The sequence below is a fragment of the Leuciscus leuciscus genome (assembly GCF_965113295.1).
Source record: "Leuciscus leuciscus genome assembly, chromosome: 19".
In the NCBI taxonomy this organism is placed as follows: Eukaryota; Metazoa; Chordata; class Actinopteri; order Cypriniformes; family Leuciscidae; genus Leuciscus; species Leuciscus leuciscus.
In genome coordinates this window covers 20,740,049-20,761,245 of record NC_138743.1, presented here as the reverse complement: position 1 = coordinate 20,761,245, position 21,197 = coordinate 20,740,049, and the positions used below count along the sequence as shown (strand labels likewise).

Below are 21,197 nucleotides of genomic sequence, written 5' to 3'. Positions count from 1 at the left end.
AAAGGGCTACATGTGCCCCAAGCCAAATGGTCTAGAGCTAATCTGATCATTACAGGTATGTACTGCTTTAAATGTATGTTCTTGCTAAATGTATGTTGTAGTTTTATGATGCGGTATTGAAAAAGGCGTAAAAGTCTTACATTTCACTTGCAGACACCCTGTAATAGGGTAGGGACCTTGACCTTTGTTATTTTTGTTTGTTTCTGTAAAGTGGACTGATACAAATACTTGAATTCTCTCATGTGTGAATTAGAAGTATATCAACACTTAGTTTGGGTCTGCATGGCATATGCATAAAATAATACACTTCTTTAAATGATACATTTTGTTAACATGATCGTAGTCTTGTGGACAATTGCAATACAGTACATCACATTGTGCTATTCTACAGCCAAGGAATGGAACAGGGGAAATTGAGCATGACGTAGGAGCACTGGAGGGGGTCACGCCACCACATAATCTTGAGGTAAGCTGTAGAGTTCTGCAATGTATATATTTACTCTTAAAGTTTTATTTTGCTGAAACTAAAATTGTTGATTGCTGTTCATTTTCAAATATTTTTCATAAAGAGCGACAATGTGATGAGCAGCATCAGAGAAGGTGTTGAATGGTTAAAGGAATCAAGAGCAAATACTTGCCACCACGTATTGTCTGCATGGAGGAGGAAGATGCACTGAATGCCCTTGCTCAACTGCGTGCACATTGTGACAAACTTCTGGATGAGGATGACGAAATAAGGGCCCCATTTTATTAGGACATGGACTTATTCATGACAGAGGTTAGGGACAACAAAAACGCTAGAGTGTCATCCTTTTACAACCCTGAAATTTTTTTTTTTTTTTTTTTGGTGTAATTGAGCTTGTATAATTTTATAGTGAATGATCAATGGTAATATGGTAATGGTAAAATAATGGTATGTCCGCATTGAAAGGTAAATGTAAATTAAATTGTATTCTTGGTTATGTCTCCAACAAATTAATAATATGCTCACACTTTCAGCCTGTTTGAAATTAAGTTTTATTTGTGTTCAAGTTTACGCATTAACCTCAGGCAGAATTAATTAACTTAAGAAATTAGAGTTATCTTGACTTTAGACTCATAATTACCCTTTGAACGTGATTCGAAAGTTTGTTTGTTAAACCAGGCTTTGAAAAATAAAGTGTGTTTATTAAACCAGGCTGTTCGTTTTTGGAGGAAAAACGAAAAAGATGAAAGTGTTCATGACACAAGCATTGTTTTATTTCAGTAAAGGAGCCTGAAGGCCTGCGGGCAACAGCGGGAGCAAAAAATAACAGCAGGAGTAACAGTAACCATTAGATCGTTTTAGGACAGAACAGTCGCTAAGATTTAAAAATGAAATGTGACAGCGCATGCGCGGGCAAAACTGCTGTAATGAAACTGCGCATGCGCGGGTCAAACTGTTATGGTAAAACTGTGACTCTGCGGCTCTGCCAGATATTATTGTTTTTTTCTGTTTTTCTAAATTTAAACATGCTGTAAAAAAAAATATCTGTTGGGTATTTTGAGCTAAAACTTCACTTATTTTACATCTTGTGAAAAGGGGCATAATACAGTAGGTGCCCTTTAAGGGTAAGTCGCTCAGTCTTTTGTCAGTCATTCCTGAGATAAGTAAAGGGATAGTAATAGTCACAACAATATAATCTCTATACAAAATCACTATAAAGGATTTCAATTTACTCAAGAACTATGTTCTTACTGTTCAGAAGCCTTTTTGTAGCTTATATGTTATTTGTTAGAGCTCTCAAATGTCATTCAAAATGATACGTTCAACCTTTAAGTGGCACAATCAGTCGCAAGACATGATGTAGAGTATAAAAAGTACATAATAATGAAAGTGTAGATAGAGAAATTAAGCTGGAGTAGAATGATACACCCCTTTGAAATAAGTTCTTAACATTGAGTTTGAAATATCATGCTGTGTTGACCTTCGTTTTAAAACTTAGAGGTTAGATTGATTTGTTTCCTCTCTTTTTAATGCTGAGATATTCATAATTGTTTTATAGAATGACAAAAATTAGACTCATTGAAGATATTGGTATTTTGATATTGATATCTTGGTATTAAAAAAATAAATGGGTTTGAAGATTTCACAGAGAAGGCAATTCAAACCCAATCTTATGGGAATTTCTAGGTACAGTAGTGGCAAAAAGTGATGTCTGGAGGGGATATTTGTTTTTAATGACCCTAAACGTATATGAGAAAACTATTATATTTCAAATAATTTCATCAGATAAATACATTTAAGCTGTTTTGTTCATATTTAATATTGTAACAGAATGTAGAGTCAGACAAGATAACGTTAATATAATAGTTTATCGACAGCAGTGAGCAAACAGGAGGAATCAGGTGAGTATTAATTTCAATATTTAACTTAGCAGAGCAATACGAATGTTAATAGAACTTTACTTTTGCAGGTGCTGGAGAACGTGGATGGTTGAGGGAACAGATGGATGGATGAGCGCACACACCTCTTCGGTAGCTGTGAGTTTGCAGGTAATCATGCAGGTAACAGATAAACTATACAGAGAACACAAGGACACGCTGGAGATATAACACTGGAGAATAATTGCTGATACAATCGTAGGAGAAAAGGTTACTTACCTTTTTTTTCTTCTATGTCCACTTTGTGCAAACGAGACTGGACAATGATGGAGACTGGACGAGGAGAGGCAGGGAGGGAGGACGTCTTGGAGTCTTGGCCGGTAACCAGGGTGGTTCCGGCAGGATAAGAAGCCTCCGAGGTGGTACTGTTGACCAGGGAGGCGCCGGCAGCTCAGGAGACCAGGGAGGATCAGCCTCCGTAGCCGTGCCATGGGAGTTTGGCTCGGGCACTATGGCCAGGGATGTATAGCCCCCTCTGTACTAGGGAATTTCATTCACTATAGCAAACTCTTGGATTTCACTCTCTGGAGTAGATTCTGGGATTGGATTGGATTCTGGGACTTGCTTGAGGAGTGATGACAAAGGACTTGGGAGGAGTTCTGTGGTGTGATGGAAACAACCTGTGGTGGCAGGATGGCAGGAGTGGACTGGGGAGGAAGAGACTGAGTGGAACTGGGGTCTTCGACCTCACCAACCGTGAGAGACGAACAACTTAGCCATAATAACACATAGGGCCCTATCTTGCACCCAGCGCAAGTGACTTTGTACACCGACGCATGTATCATTCCTATTTTGCACCCGCGCAAAGCGGACTTTTCCCTCCACAGAAGCACGTCGGTAAGTTAGGAAATACACTTGCGCTCCCGGGGGCGGTTCAGCGCAAAGAGGAGGCGTGTTCCGGCGCAAACGTTCATTCATGCTATTTTGCAGGTTTAGAAAACAATTGCGCCACTAACCAGGAAAAAATAGTTTAAAGTCAGTGGCGCGTTGCGCATGTTATTCATATGCTATTTTAAGGGCGCATGCTTGGCCATAATCAATGTAGCGTGTGCACAACGCACATAGCCTACACTTTGATTCTCTCATCTACACAGAAGCAGCAGTTTTCATTTTTGAATACATTATTACGATAGATAGATAGATAGATAGATAGATAGATAGATAGATAGATAGATAGATAGACTATTTATTATAAAAGCATACATCTAGCTTACACATTTACCCAAATTATCATACGCCTGTTTAACCGAAGTTAATTTGGGTGGGTTTCTCCATTTCAATGTAACTTCTCTCTTTTACGGCCGTGACGAGAGCGTTGCTCTCCTTGGCTGTGAACCGCTCCTGGCGCGCGCCTGGCAAATCCGCCGTTTCAATAGCAATCCGCTATGGAAAAAGCGCGTTTGCTCTTAAAGGGAATGTGAGATGACGCTCTGATTGGTTCATTTCACGTTACGCCCAAACCACACCTATGAATAATGAAGCTACTTCAGACCAACCCATTTTAGATTTGCGCCTGGCGCAATAGTCATTTATCCCGCCGGGAAAATAGCAACAGCGCCGAGACCCGCCCACAAAGTTACTTGCGCTTTGCGCTTTGACACTTGCGTTTCAGATCGTTAAAATAGGGCCCATAGTCTATATATTGTGTCAGAGTACATTTTTTAGCACTCGCTGTACCTGATGAAACATATGGTTGTTTAGTCCACTCCAGAAGACCGTTTCCATGGTGTCATCATTCCATGGCACCAAGTGGGCAAGCTCAAGGAACTCCTCCATAGTCTTGTGTCATGGAGAGGAGCAGGTTGGCAGGATCAAACGGAATGGTGCTCATGCTGCCGTAAACTGTCTTCGGTCTGGTCTTCAGTTAGGGGAACACAGACACTGGACAGACCAGTAAGTATTCAAAATCCAAAACACTTTATTAACACAAATGAGGAAACTGGGTGAAAAAGGCAAGCAGCACAGCAGTGAAGATGATTATGATGATGAATGACGAATGGTGAGTAGCCACACACACACTTTAAACTGTCACTGAGAGGTACTGAATAACTTCCATTTTCTCCTTTAGAAAGTTCGTAAGGAAACTGGAGAAATACAGTATATTAAATATGAACAAAACACTTTAAGGTATTTATCTGCCCAAAAAAAAAAAGAAGAAAAAAAAAAGGAAAACGACAGCTATTATGTGTAATTTGACTATGCAAAAAAAAAAAAAAAAAAAAACTCAAAGGAAAAAGCATACATTAACTATAACATAATGGGCCCTATTTTAACGATCTGAAACGCAAGTGTCAAGCGCAAAGCACAAGTAACTTTGTGGGCGTGTCTTGGGCGCTGTTGCTATTTTCCCGGCGGGATAAATGCCTCTTGCGCCCGGCGCAAATCTAAAAGGGGTTGGTCTGAAGTAGCTTCATTATTCATAGGTGTGGTTTGGGCGTAACGTGAAATAAACCAATCAGAGCGACATCTCACATTCCCTTTAAGAGCAGGCGCGCTTGTTCTAAAGCGGATTCCTATTATAACGGCAGATTTGCCAGGCGCGCGCCAGGAGCGGTTCACAGCCGAGGAGACCGACGTTCTCGTCAGGGACATTGGGGATGGAGAAACCCACCCAAATTAACTTCGGTTAAACAGGGGTATGATAATTTGGGTAAATGTGTAAGTTAGATGTATGCTTTTATAATAAATTGTCTGTCTATCTATCTATCTATCTATCTATCTATCTATCTATCTATCTATCTATCTATCTATCTATCGTAATAATGTATGATTTGCAAAAATGAAAACTGCTGCTTCTGTGTAGATGAGAGAATCAAAGTGCGCATTGTGCACACGCTACATTGATTATGGCCAAGCATGCACCCTTAAAATAGCATATGAATAACATGCGCAACGCGCCACTTACTTTAAACAATTTTTTCCTGGTTAGTGGCGCAATTGTTTTCTAAACCTGCAAAATAGCATGAAGGAACGTTTGCGCCGGAACACGCCTCCTCTTTGCGCTGAACCGCCCCCGGGAGCGCAAGTGTATTTCTTAGTTAACCGACGTGCTTCTGTGGAGGGAAAAGTCTGCTTTGCGCGGGTGCAAAATAGGAATGATACATGCGTCGGTGTACAAAGTAAATTGCGCTGGGTGCAAAATAGGGCCCAATAAGTTATCTGTTCTCTCTTGTTTGTGCATGTGATAGTGTGTTCATAATTTCTTTGTATGACCGCCTGGCCAAAAATTATGTCTGCACAATTTGGCATGTTTCATTGTGTTATCACAAATAAAACAATTGACTCCATGCACAACTATGCAATATGCTTACATAATCTTCAACAATGTTTTATAGGATACAATGTAAAATGGATAAATATGTAAATTTTCCTATGCCGGACATCACTTTTGGCCACTACTGGTTTGTAGATGGCAATTTCTTATACATTTGTACAGTCTGACTGTAAAAACATATGCTTTGTTGTTAAAATCAATGGGGTGTGAGCATATTGTAAAAAATAAAAAATAAAAAACACAAATGAAATTGTATAAATTCATACTAAATATTTAATATTGTGGGATTGTGATGGTAATCCCATAATGCACTGTGGAGATTTTAGAATAAAGAATAAAGGAAAATACATTATACTGTAGTTCTAACACATACACAAACACACACACACACACACACACACACACACACACACGTATATATATATATATATATATATATATATATTAGAGGTGGGCATAGATTAATTTTTTTTTAATTTTGATTAATGATTAATTTTGAAATTAATCTAGATTAATCTAGATTAAAATGGCTCATTTGAATTCTGCCGAAGGCATTCAGAATATGTGTGCTACCCAAATAATGACTATAAAAGTAACGGTACGTTCACACGGGGCGTCAGCGTCAACGCTTCCCATTGACTTTGAATGGGTGACGTCAAGCGTTGCCGAAAAGAATTGTGGATCCGTCGGCGGCGCTTCACTGGCGTTGCTCGCGGCAGAAGTTGAGAATTTTTCAACTTCTGCCGCGAACAACGCCAGTGAAGCGCCGCAGACGGAAGCGTCAGCCAATCAGGATCGCTCTATGCAAATACAGTAGCCAGGCGGTAGCCAATCACGTTCATCACGTTCATCCTGTTCAAGAGCAGCAAACTGAGGATAAATTTTAAAATGGAGGAGAAACTAATTATTGCGGTGGGCAATCACCCGGTCCTTTATGACCAATCACTTTTTATGTACCACTTTTTATATACTTTTTATGTCCATGTTGAATGACAATGAAGCTTGTTGTTGAGTTCCTGTCTAATTTCATTGGCTGACGCTGCTATGACCATGGCGTCAGTGCCAAACTTCAGCCACGCCTTCCGTCAAGCGTTGACGCTGACGCCCCGTGTGAACGTACCGTAAGTCTTTGAGAACGGGTTTCTCAAGCCAGGTGGCGCATTAGACCAGGGGCTCATCTCCTGTTTCCAAAATGCATCACAAACTGCTTGACTGTAAAAGGTTACTACTGTACTGTTACCGTCCATAGGCAACATTAGGTAGGCCTATGTTATTATCAACTACTATAGGCTAATCAATTAGGGATGGGCGATATGGCCTAAAATCTATATTGTGATATACATTGCAGCCTCTTGCGATAACGATATACAGTATATTATAATAAAACCATTTCAGAACAGATTACACAGACCCATGCTAAACAACTGCTAAATGTATTTTTTTTTAAAGGGTGTATGTAGTTTTGAGAACATATATTGTGCAAAACTGTAAGTATACAACATAATTTTGCAGATAAATAAAATGTAAGTAAACTAGCTGCAGAGACTTAAGTAGGTATAATGTTTATTATGGCTTGGAGCTTATGAAACCCCAAAGTTAAAATTAGAATATTGTCTAACTGATGTATTTTCAGTTAAAAAGAAACACAACAACGATTCTTAAAATAGAGATTATGTGCTACACCACTAAGATATATTGGAATGGGAATAATACGCGCGCGCTGGTATTCAGTGATATCATGTTTCGTTTTGAATTTGAGGTGGTCGAACGGATTAGTCGTGTGTTAACTTACCGAACTGTTACCCCACACACTCTGTATATAGTTTGCTGCTGCTCGTCTGACGGCTTAAACCCGAACCAAGTCCAAATAATGGATGTTGCACCGATCTTTTTCACCAGCTTTCACTTTCAGCCGTGTTTACTTAAGATGACGACGAATATGCGTTGCAGCCGGGTTTACCTCGCGGCCGCGGGTAGATTGCGTCATCATAGCTTGTGTAGTATAGAGCCATCTCCCAACCCAACTTGGAGAATAGATTAACGGCGATATTTTTTTTATCGCGCGATAAGAGTCTCGCGTTAACGCAGCACGTTAACGCCGATAACGGCCCACCACTAATATATATATAGTCTAATTGTAATCTTTAGTTGTATCAATTGTCTTGTGTAGCCTGTGCATTTAAAGACCACACAAAGCACACACTCCTTCCTGCAAAGTGAGTCAATTTTAAATAATATCCTGAAGATTGATTGTGTTTTATAAATAATTGCTTTCTAACAGCTGTTTTTTACTGCTGTTATGCTCATAGCACTGATGTTCATGGCACTTATTTAGTTTAGCTTGACAAATAAAGTAATAAATAAAGCAATAAAGCTTGTAACTGATGAAAAACATTTCATGATGCTTATTGCTTGTTCTTGATTAATGTCAGTCATTTACATTCAAAGGAATATCACAGGGCTCCGATTCCTCCAGTGTAAGACTGGATTCTGATATTTATTTTATAAAACACTAAATCATGCCAACAGGGTCCTGGAGGCAAATTAGTCTTCCTGTCCAGCACAGAGAGCCTGTTCTTTGGGTCAGACCTGTGTTTTTAATTGCTGTTCCATGTGTCGTCTGGGTCTGGGTCTGTTCCACTGCATCAGTGCTCACAGAGAGCAGACGTCAGCTCTTTGTACTATTGTCAACATCACCATGAAAAATATGGATAGTGTGATTGCCTATAAACACACTAATGATCTAAGATCAAATGTGTCTGTTAAACAAATAACTGAAGTAACAAAATGGAATACAAATATGGTCATTGGAACATTTTAGTTTAAATAAATGGCCTTTTTGGACTGTGAGGAAATGTCGATTTTTTGTTTTGTTTTTGTTTTTTAAATAAAATAATAATAATAATTGAAACTGATACAGTATGACCCTATTTTTTTTTTTTTTTTATAATATATATATATATATATATAATATACATATACCAATATGAAATATAAGAATCAGTATACTATAAATATATGCCCTAATGTGGGACACTGCCTAATGTCTAGTGTTTGTAGGTCCCCCATAAATACATGAATGACAGTGAAACTATGGGTTAGACAAAGCTGTGGTGCCATGTGATCAAAATCACATGACCTATCAAATGTCCAATCATATTTGAGGGTGGAGCATTCATCAAACAGGAGGCACCTTGTGTGAAGACCATCCGAAGGCCATTGACATAGAGTTTTAACAAGTTTGATATTAAGGAGTTAAATACATTTTAAACAATGCAATCCTGCTACTTTTTAGCCTAATATGCTTATGAAATGTTTGTCCATCAAAAAATTGTCTAACTTTGTGTGTATAAACTATATATTTTATATTTTTATCAAATTTCTTAGTGTCCCACATTAGGAAATGTGGTTTCCAAATCCGGGACAGCATGATCAGCCTAATGTGGGACAGTACTTCAATGAGTAAAAAATGTGTGGTGGGGCATGGTTTGTGGAACAAACATGGTTATTTACATGGTTTTAGTCTTGTAATGCAATATTACAATACTGTTAATGCAGATTTTTACAGTCATGTGATTTTTTTATTCTTGGAGGGCAGTTTGAAGGCTCTTTTTTTGTGTGTATGTGTGCGTGTGCATGCCTACATACGTGTCTCTCTCTCTCTCTCTCTCTCTCTCTCTCTTTGTGTGTGTGTGTGTGTGTGTGTGTGTGTGTGTGTGTGTGTGTGTCACGTATGTGTCATGTATGTGTAAAAGTTATAGTTGACTTAAAATGAAAAATAGCTCTGAATTTAAAAATGCAGTAGAAAACCAATAAAGCCATTCCACTTTATTTTATGCATCTGATTAATTAAATGAAATGTATTTTAGATCACAATGGCAAAGGTGAGAAAGACAGGGACAGATTGTCAGATGCAGAAAGAGAGGCAGAAACAGGGACAGGATAAGAGAAAGAAACTTAATCAGTGGAGGCAGGACAGGATGGAAAGAGCCATAGAGGAGTATAGGCAGATTGTTGAGGATGGTGGGGTCCCTCAGCTGAGACTGTTGGTCAGGGCATGGAATGTCCCTAAATCTACTCTCCAGTGAATCTAAAATAAAAGATTTGACTATTCTACATGTATCAATGTGATTTTTGGTCTTTTATCATAGATTTTTCAGTGTCCCACATTGGGGACAAGTTCTGTCCCACATTAGGAAGCTGCAGATTTTCTCAGATGATTTGCAATAAGAGCACTAATATGTCTATAATTTATCTTATGAATGGGTTATCTGAATTTTCTCTTTTGATTTGATTAGGATACATCCTGTTTTTTTTTAAATGGTATTGGGTGTAGATTAAATGTTTTGGTTACACATCGCAATATGTCACAGAAGTCTGAAGTGCAAAAAATGTCCCACATTAGGGCAATTCACCATATATATATATATATATATATATATATATATATATATATATATATATATATATATATAACATATACAACCATGATCTGACGTCTACACACATATTCTCATATAGCAGTGTATACTGATTCTTATATTTCATATTGGTATTTGAATATGTATACAAGTAATATGTAAGTGCTAGAGTATAGAAAATACAGAAAAATACAGAAATGAATGCATTTAACCTTCTATACACTTTATATATATATTTAAAAACAGATGATGGCACCTGATATTGTTGAGCAATGAGTAGCAGTGATTTACATTTACATTTACATTTATTCATTTAGCTGACGCTTTTATTCAAAGCGACTTACAATTGCTATATATGTCAGAGGTCGCACGCCTCTGGAGCAACTAGGGGTTAAGTGTCTTGCTCAGGGACAGTGATGCACCTGTCCATGCAGAAACTGTAAAACAGCTCCTTCAAATTGTTCTGTTACATAGGCAAAAACTGCAAGCAAAGCTGCTTCTTAAAAGAGCAATGACAGATTCACAGCAGAGGAGAACAGAAGACACAACAGAACAGTTTAGTAATCAGCGAGAGAGAGAGAGAGAGAGAGAGAGAGAGAGAGAGATGTCTTCCATCTGCACCTGTACATCATGTTGAAGTTTTCAAGTGTGTCTGTTTTGTAGTCCACACTAGAACGAGAGAGAAAGACTTCTCAGTCTCCCTAGGGAAGAACACTTCCCTGATGATATTATCGCCTGCAGTCATCTATGGCAGAAACTGAGCTGTTTTCCTGTTGATTTGGCAAAGCCCAGCCTTCCTGTTTATTTAATCAGAAAAGCTTCACCGGATATGGACAGGATAACAAACTTCTCCACGTTATCTCATCTGTAGTCTTGTGTAGCCAGACATTGTCAGACTGACAGACTCCATAGCAGCTCTCAATGGCCAAGGACCGCCCAACAGGTCGTCTAACTGACATGCAAAGCAACCAATCACAGTTTTTCTTCAGCGTCATGTATAGGGGGAGTGAAAACTAAAGTCGATATCCCTAATAACAGACCGGCTTGTAAAAGTCTTCGACGCCTTTTAAAAAGTCTATGCCGTGAATTTCACATACTTCACACCCTTTTGATAATCCCACGTTTAGTTGATCATGATAAGTTGTAAACACATCGGCTTTCTTCTTCAATGAGGTTTGGCTTCATGACGCCTTTGTTTTTAGGTGGATCGTTAAAGAACGCGACACACACGTCTCACGGAAATCAGATGACGACTTCGAAACGACTTTGTGTTTTGCATTTTATGTGCCTTATGCATCAGACTTTCAGGCAGCGGTCCGTAGGCGTTGCCAATCTCATCTGTGACCAAAGGTTAAAACATTTCTGGCTGTAATATATATGTCAGGCACATGACAACTCCTGCTGACTTCCTCTATACCCAGAATTCTCCACATAATGCTGTCATCACTGAATTTTAAAGCAGAGCAAAGATCTAAATTTTAAGACAGGAAGAGAACTATAGTGTTGCCTCTTAGAAAAGTGTGTTAATCATCTAGATGTCCACAATCTCTGGATGTGCAGAAAGCCAAGGTTACCCTGCAATAAATAAACGCTATATGGGCTCCAGTTATGTGACTTTCAACATTTCACAAGTAAAGCATTCCATTAATACTGAAATGGTAAAATAAACTAATTTGTATAACCGTTTGTTCATGTCCTCTAATTTGACTGGCTGAGTGCATTCTAAAAATGTTTTGAGATCTACTGATAATACAGAACACTGCAGAACTGCAACCCAGGCCTGCTCGCACAATCTCAAAATACATAATGGAAAGACATTTAGTCTAATGCACATTTTTGTCATTGTCTGAAAGAAATGCTATAAGATAAAATGCAATGGTATTTTACTCTACTAAAATGAACAATGGAAGTATAATGCATGTGTAATAAATGTGTAATGACAGTATTTGCAACAAACAAACAATTAGGAAGGTTTTCCTTATAAGGAGTATTCCTTGAAGAGTGTAAACAGTCTCAAGAAAGATTTAAAAATAAATAAATAATCACAGAATGATTTCACATTTTTACTCTTTATTGGTAACAGTCTAAATACAGATTACCACTTTCATTCTTCTGCGGAACACAACAGAAAATTGCTCTTCTCTTTGCAATGCAATTACAATTAAATGGGAACTGAGGTTTTCAACCTTAAGATATAAGAAATGTATCATAAAAGTGGGTCATACAACTTGTGCAATATTCCAAGTCTTCTGAAGTCATACAATAACTTCTAGTTAGATTAAAACGTGGTATCTCTCCTTTATACGTTCATGAGAGATGTCCAAATTAATGCATGAATGGTTCTTTTGAGTTTGATCTTTTCATAGCTCTTTTTGACGCTTGACCAGTACAATTATCCTTTTGTCCACTGACTACAGAAGTAAGAACGTGGGTTTGGAATGACATAAGGGTGAGGAAGTGATAGTAAAATTGTAATTTTTGAATGAACTACGGCTATTTCTTTAAGCAATACTACAGGAATGGTGTCAATTATTCCATGAGAAATGGACAGCAAATATCTGTGGTAAAAAAAAAAAATTAAAAAAAATTAATAAAAAAAAACCTGAGATGGATACTTTTCAGGTCTGCATTTCTCCTGAGAGGAACATTTCCCACTGTTTTATGAACCCTGACGGAGGAACCTGGCAAAGTTATTTTCCCCATTTTTCTCTCAATAACCCCTTCTTGGACTCTCTCAAACATCTACTTTCTTCCATTATTCGTCTGTCCCTTTTTCACCTTCTTTCATGAAATAAATGAAAGAACAATTCTATGATCTATTCCTCTCTCTGTTTGAGCCATTCCTGAATATATGTTTTCTATCTCAGTGATGAAAGTGTCTGACTGTCCCAATGGATCCAGAATCAACAAAGCATTAGGCTGATGGATGTACCTCTCATTATTTTTCTATTTCAGTGCTGTGATGTTAAAATGCTTAAACTGAATGACTGAGTGATGACAGCAGGGCTTCTTGGTGTATTTGGCCTGCTCGCTTGAAATCATACTAAAGCAGGGAGAACAGAAAGGTCAACTTTTGAAGGACACCACATAACCCTGTCTGGAGGGTTTTACTTTACTTTTAAAAGGTGTCTTTAATACATTCATTTATTATTTTAAAAATGTATTTATTTTAGCACAAGAAGCTAATTATTAATTCATTTTATACATCTTTTTAATCTTTCAAGAATTAAATTTGTATTTTTTTATTATGACATCTCTAAATAGTTTTAGCGTGTTAATGGATATAAAGATGTTAATGTACAGTTTTAATCAAAATTATTCAACCCCAATTGCAAATCAGGTTTATGGATAAAATGTACAGACTTTCAGTTGTTTGCAATGAACAAATCAAACAAAAGTAATTGAAATAGCTCAACACAACAAATGTTTCAAGTGGTTTCTCCAAATTCAACTGAAAATGCAACTTTTAATGACTTCTGCAGTCTCAAAATTAGTCAACCCCCTGAATATAATCCCTCACAACAGCACAAATCTGCAAAAAAACCTGATGCAACTAACAAAGGGCTTCAGTTGCACCAGATGTGCTTGAGCTAGAATACATGAAATACCTGATCTGGCTTGGGTTTGTTGAGTGTCACGTTTGACTGCATGTTCAAAATATGGTTAAGTCAAAAGAATGGTTCAAAAAGTTACACTAGGCACTAAATATTCCTAGAGACACAGTTGGAAGTATAGTTCGCAAGTTCAAAGTTAAAGGAACAGTGGTTACACTACCTGGACGGGACAGAAAAAGGAAGCCATCAACGGCTGCAACCAGATTTCTGAAAAGGTGGGTTCAGAAAAACCTAGAGTGACTGCAAATGACCTGCAGCAAGACTTAGTGGCAACAGGTTTCAGCTTGCACAGATAGTTTTCATGCCAGAACTCCAAGATTACACCACTACAAGAGCAGTGCACTACAGCACTACACCAGCATAAGAAAGGTCGGCTTCAATTTGTTGAGCAATTTCAATTATTTCAATTAAATACTTTTGTATGATTAGTGAATTGCAAAGAGCTAAGTCTGTAAATTCTGCCAATAAACCTGATTTGCAATGGGGGTAGACTAGATCTGCACCACTGCTGCTGTTGATTATTGCTGCTGCAGAGAAAGTATGAATTTTCCCCTGCCAATAGATGGACAGACGCTGAATACATAATCATCATAAAATCCCATAACAGATCTAAGCAGGTGGAGCTGGGGGAGGTGGAGGGTGTCAGAGTATCTCTAAAAGTGAGCTACAGGACTAGCTTATAGCGAACACTGAACCAGACTATTTAAATGTTAAGCAAGCAGTCTCGTTGGCTGCAGAATCAGCATAGGCCAATCAGATTGTGCCATGAAGTAAATGATGTTATTGTCAGCAGATTGCATGTAAAGGACCGATCAGCTTGTGCATCTAGAACATCTAGACAAGCATCTAGAGTTTCATGGCTGAACCAGATATGTGTAGCGCCAGCACACCCAGTTTCATTTCAAATCTAGATAACAAGCCAGCTTAGTCTTGTAAGTCCAGTTGGCTGTGTGCTACACTATCATGCATATATGTTGTCATTTGAAATAACCTAGCAGTGCACCAAGCACATATAAATAGCCCTGGGCTTTCTCCAGCCCCACTGTCATCACCTCTCCACTGCAATGACAGTGTACCATTGCTGAGACGCACAGCAAGCAAAAATATGGACACCGGGCATTTTCTTGGTAATAATTCACACCAGACAATTGTGCAAAGAAATGAACTACCTCCACGTTTCAGGCAGCCGCAGGTGGCTCACCCAAGGCCGGCACACCAGACTATTATAATTATCCTTTTTATATTTTAAATGTAGCTTTATTAGACAGCCTTTCAGAAAACTAATATAAAGACTACTTTCCACTTTAACCCTTTCACACATAAGTTTAAAATATTCTGGCTGACCCCCCAGCGTGAGTTTTTCAAGGCGACCATTATTTAGAATGTGTCACTTTATGGTTTCCATGGTGACGCGTCATTGCTTGTCACGTGACACACCGCAGCAACAACAGAGCTGAATGAATGACGATCTGCTTTTATGTCATTTTTCCTTTTTTATTCAAAATATTCACAAATTTGTTAGATATGACATGAAATATCTGATATTCCGATTCTCAAATATATGCAAGTGGAAGTATTTTGTTGTTTAAACACCTTTATAACGATCGCGTTAGTTCAGCTGTATTCGCGATGGCCGCCGCCATCTTAGTTTGTGCCGCAGACGCAGTTCAGAGAATCGGATCTGTTGGATTTACAACACGTGAATTCATCCACTTCTCCCGAAATACATAAAACAAGTAAGTGGCAGGTGAACTGGGAGAAGAATAGTGTAAACTTTAAAGTTACTTACACAATGTGTATCTGATGAATAAAACTAATTAGGCTATAATGGAAAGGATTATTATTGCCTCTTCCTTTGACATCAGTGTGTATTTTATAAACTCTAAATGTATTGTTTTTTTTAGTACTTATATGTCTGAAACCTAAAATAAACATTATGTGGTTGAAAACACTGAAAAGTTGTGATATATGACAGCTCTGAGCGCGCCTGTCTCTGGCTCAGCGCCAGCCAACGCGGGAAAGCCCATTTGAATTTAGCAGTTGATCACGTCATGCACTGACCGTTCTAATCACACAGGTGTGATCGTACGCTCCAGGGACCAGCCTAGACTGATCGTACGTGCGAAAGGGTTAACATTTATTTGTGAAATAAACTTAGAATATACAGAATTTACAGGAAGAAAGAAAAAATCTGCATTGTTAACACGTGGAAACAAAATCAGGCATTTATTCCCTGACTTTAGGAACGTTTTTATACATTAAGGAAAATGTTCAAATTATCCATTCAGTTTTACAGTATTTTAATACATTTGTTTGTTTGTTTGTCCTGAAACTCACATACAACATCTACCCTCAGCCTAATTTGGCCCCACAATGCCCCGTGCAAATGCACAAATTTGTGTGAAAAATCTACGTACTCATGTTTTAACGAACGTACTCGGTTACTAACGTAACCTCGGTTCTCTCTAGAAGAGGGAACGAGTACTGCGTAAGATATCTTACGCTAGGGGAAAATCCTTTTTCCGCGAGATATTGAAGCCAAAAATTATCCTTAATTTTGTAATAATGCAAAACGCGTTGCGGCAGCATGCAGACATAGGCGAGGCAGCTCGCGCGCCTATTGGCTGCTCTGCGGCAACTGCAGCGGCCTATCGAGCGAGGCCTGGCGTGACGCCAGACCCAATCAGGGCACTTCGCGCCCGCTGCGTCACGTCCCGCCGAAATGGCCGTGGTCTAGGCCTATAAATACCGCTCGCAGGCAGCTATTATCTGTTTTTTCATTATCGAAGCAACCAGAGCGTGTGCATGCACGGCAAGATACGCAGTACTCGTTCCCTCTTCTAGAGAGAACCGATGTTACGTTAGTAACCAAGTACGTTCTCTTACGAGAGGTCTCTCGTACTGCGTAAGATATCTTACGCTAGGGGACCCAAAGCAAAACGCCGTGCATGCTGAGATCTGACACCAAAGACCCACAGGCGAAAGCCCGGGGTACATATAGTGCACAATCACTCAGGGAACTCACAGGGAGTCCGGGAAGAGGGAGGGGCGAAGCCGCACTCTTCCACATATGGCAGCGTCGCTTAGACGCGAATTTCATCATACAGACAGGGCGGGGTACGGCCTGAACTGATGGGGGAATGTGGGTCTTACACAGTTTGCCCAGGCACATCTCGTGCTGCTACTTTTCACTGTCGAACATTGAGCTGTGCTCAGTAGACGCAGCATTCTGAGCTGATAGCATCAGGTCAGATAATACTGGTAAACTTAGACCGACAGCAGCCTGGCCTGCAGGGCGGGAACCTCTAGGTTATAGAACCTTATAAATGTAGACGGCCTGCCGCCATACAAATATCTTGCAAGGCAATCCAACTTGACCAGGCCCACGAAGAGGCCATGCCTCTCGTGGAGTGCGCTCTGCCCAACGGGCACTGCATGCCCTTGGAGGCGTATGCCAGCGCTATAGCATCAACTATCCATCTGGATAGGCTCTGTTTCGACGCGTCTAGTCCCTTAGAACGTCCGCTAAACGAAACAAAGAGCTGCTCCGTCTGTCTGAAAACAGACGAGCGAGACACATAAGCTCGTAATGCCCTGACTGGGCAAAGGAGGCTCGCGTCTCTTTCCTCATCAGGGACCGGTAGGGCTGACAGGGAGATAACCTGCGCCCTAAACGGTGTGTTGAGGGATTTTGGAACATAACCGTACTTAAGTTTGAGTATAACTTTTGAGTCATTAGGCACAAACTCCATGCACGCCGCGCTCACAGAGAGCGCGTGTAGGTCCCCTATGCGCTTCACTGAAGCGAGAGCCAGCAGAAACACAGTCTTGAAAGACAGGTGTTTCAAATCAATTGACTGTAAAGGCTCAAATGGCACACCTTTCATGGCTTCCAGAACCGTAGAAAGGTCCCATACGGGGACTGAGGGAGGTCTGGGAGGATTCAGTCTCTTAGCCCCTCTAAGGAAGCGGATGACTAAATCGTTCCTTCCTATTGACTGACCAAGCGTTGTTCCTGAGAACGCTGCTATAGCCGCCACATAAACTTTGAGCGTGGAGGGGGCCCTGCCCTTATCCAACAGCTCTTGTAGGAAGGAAAGCACCTCCGTCACACCACAGTCTGTGGGTGACACACCACGGGCTGTGCACCAGCCCGAAAACTCTGACCATTTCGAGGAGTAGAGCCGTTTCGTAGACGGAGCTCTAGCCTGCGTGATCGTGTTTAATACTCCTTTAGGGAGTCCAACATGTACCCGTTGATGGCCCAGACATGAAGGGACCATAATTCCGGGTGAGGATGCCAGATCGAGCCGTGGGCCTGTGAGAGGAGGTCTCTCCTCACTGGTACTGGCCACGGGGCAGTACTTGCTAACTGCATCACGACTGGGAACCAAGGTTGGTTTTCCCAGAACGGTGCCACCAGCAATACTGAGCATCCTTCTTCCCTGATCCGCTCTATCACCTGAGGCAGGAGAGAGACGGGGGGGGAAAGCATAGAGCAGGCGGCGGGGCCACACATGGGCCAGCGCGTCCCTGCTCTTGGAGAAAAATTCCGGACAGTGAGCGTTTTCTTGAGACGCGAACAGGTCTACTTCCGCTCTGCCGAATTTCTTCCACAGCAGTTGGACTGTCTGTGGGTGTAGAGACCATTCGCCTGCCGGAACATTGTTCCTGGACAGTCTGTCTGGTCCTATATTCAGGAGCCCTGGCACGTGCGCTGCTCTGAGCGAGCGCAGGTTGCACTGAGCCCATACCAGGAGGCGTTCTGCCAGCCTGTACAGGTTCCTGGACCTGAGGCCGCCCTGGCGATTTATGTAGGACACCACAGACATGTTGTCCGAATGGACCAGGACGTGGCGTCCTTTTATTTGGGGACAAAAACGCGTCAGCGCGTTGTCTACTGCCAGCATTTCGAGGCAGTTTATGTGCAGGAGCTTCTCCCGTTCTGACCATTGGCCGAAGAACGGTCTGCCCTCGAGCAGCGCTCCCCATCCCGAGGTGGACGCGTCCGTGGACACCACTTTCACCCTCGAGGAAGTCCCCAGGCTTACACCTGATTGGTACCAGTCGTTCGCTCTCTAAGGTTTCAGAGCTGTGACGCACTTCTGATTGACCCTGAGGTGAAGCAAACCGGATGCCCACGCTCTGCGTGGGACTCGCGCTTTCAGCCAAAACTGCAGCGGGCGCATGCAGAGCAGGCCCAGCTGGAGCACTGATGATGCTGAGGCCATGAGACCTAGCATCTTCTGAAATTTCTTGAGCGGGACAGACGCGCCGCAGCGGAACAAGTTCGCTGTGCGTTGAATGTCTACCGCGCGCTGTGGTGATAGTCACGCTATCATGGACAGCGAGTCCAATTCTGTGCCCAGGAAAGATATCTTCTGACTGGGTGACAGAGAGCTCTTCGCCCAATTGACACTGAGACCCAAATTCTCGAGGTGATCGAGTAAAACGGTCGTGTGTTCTATGAGCACTGAGCGAGATTGCGCTAGAATCAGCCAATCGTCCAAATAGTTCAGTACTCGCATGCCTCTCATTCTGAGGGGTGCGAGTGCCGCATCCATGCACTTCGTAAATGTACGGGGTGCCAGGGATAAACCGAACGGCAGGACTGTGTACTGATATGCCTGGCCCTCGAAGGCGAATCTCAAATATCGCCTGTGACGTGACGCTATCTGTATTTGAAAATACGCGTCTTTCAGATCTATTGACACAAACCAATCTCCTTGGCGAATCTGCACAAGGATTTGTCTGGTCGTGAGCATCCTGAACTGTCGCTTCACAAGCACTCTGTTCAGTTGCCTTAGATCTAGTATGGGTCTAAGACCCCCGTCTTTTTTCGGTACCAGGAAGTATCTGCTGTATAGCCCTCCTTCGCTCTGAACTTGAGAGAGAGGCTCTATGGCCCCTTTGCTCAATAGTTTCGCCACTTCGGCTCGAAGTAAATGTGCTACTTCTGTTTTTACCGTCGTCTCGACGCGCGCCGGATAGTGGCGAGGGCGTCGGCGAAACTGTAGCGAATAGCCTCTTTTTATAATGTTCAGCACCCACTTCGAAACCCCGGGCAGCTTTGCCCATGCGTCTGCATGGATAGCTAGGGGTTGAATACGAAGCGCGCTCCGCTCGCTCAGCGATGGAGAAGCTTCGGCGTGCTGCAACACAAGCGTCGCGCTCGTGACATTTGAGGCATGGGGCGCGCTGATAACAGCGGGCAGATTGCCCGCGCTCGACTCCTCTGCGGTGGTCAACCGCGAGGGGGAGGGCTGGGCGGTTCCCGTGGGAACTGTCATGTCTATGTGTGGATGTGGGCGCGGGACAGCGGGCACATTTATCACACCGAAAGCATTGTTCGCTTGAGTGAAGCGAATGCACGTTGGTTTCGTTTTTACAGAAACCGTGAGACATGCATAACGTGGTGTTAGTGGGCACTGGGTAGTGGGCACATTCACCATGTTTGAAGCGCAACCGATCTGAGTCGGTTTTATGTGCGCGAGCCCTGTGTGACAGGCTGTGCTTGTGTGTAGAGATGGGCACTGGGCAGTGGGCATTCTTACTACACATGAGACACCATCGGCCGTGGCCGGGACACCAGAAAATACACTCTTTTGAGGATTTATCTGGGTAGCCGTGAAAACGGCATTTGTGTGCAGGCAAGCGGGTGACAGAACCGGCTTGTTGGCTGCAGAAAACACTGGAACAGTCACATTTGCTGGAACTGGACGAGCGAATAGCTTTGGTGTGAGTCCGGCCGCAGTGGGACTTGAACACCGTCGTTTTCCTAGACGTGCTAGGACGACTTCGGGGCCTCGGGCTTCACCGTAATCCTAGGTCGCGGGCCACGCACGGCGGGGCGGCGACCGGATGAGCGGGAGCGCGGTCTCGCGCTTCGGGCCTGGCGGCGCTGCGAAGTGGAGGCAGCGGACGGTGGCTGTGGCTGTGAGCTCTGAGCAGACGGTTTCGCACGGCCTGCTGCAGAGCTGGAGCGCTTCAGGAGGAAGTGCTTCATAGCCTGTGACGCTTTCTGTACCTCTGCGAATCTCTCCGCAAAATCCTTGATGGAGGATCCAAAGAGGCCTGTGGCGGAAATCGGGGCGTCGAGGAACGCGGTGCGCTCGGACTCGGCCATTTCCGAGAGCGTCAGCCAAAGATGTCTCTCGGTCACAGTGAGAGAGGCCATATTCCGTCCATACTCCGCGCTGCAGACTTAGTAGCACGGAGAGCGAGGTCCGTGGCACTTCTTAAGTCCGGCACGCAGATCGCGTCAGGTCCTTCCTCATCCAGCTTACGGAGGAGATCGGCCTGGAAGATCTGAAGCGTAGCCATGGTGTGCAGCGCTGACGCAGCTTGCCTGGCGGCGGAGAAAGCGCGGCGGAGCAGGCTTGACGTCGTGCGGCAAGCTTTAGAGGGTAGGGCCAGCTTAGCGCGCCGTCCAGCAGAGGGCGGACATAAGTGGGCCGCTATCGCCTCTTCGACCGGCGGCAGCGA

At 42.2% G+C, this 21,197-nt stretch overlaps 1 protein-coding gene across 1 annotated transcript; it reads right to left on the bottom strand.

Annotated features, from left to right (window-relative positions):
• Window positions 1-16,202: 16,202 nt before the first annotated feature.
• LOC309481693 (uncharacterized protein) lies at window positions 16,203-20,477 on the bottom strand. The gene is made up of 2 exons (XM_082146721.1): window positions 17,477-20,477; window positions 16,203-16,972 (listed from the first exon to the last, which is right to left on the bottom strand). The coding sequence occupies exons 1-2, from the start codon at window positions 18,620-18,622 to the stop codon at window positions 16,961-16,963; spliced, it is 1,158 nt and encodes a 385-aa protein (XP_082002847.1). The 5' UTR covers window positions 18,623-20,477; the 3' UTR covers window positions 16,203-16,960.
• Window positions 20,478-21,197: the final 720 nt, after the last annotated feature.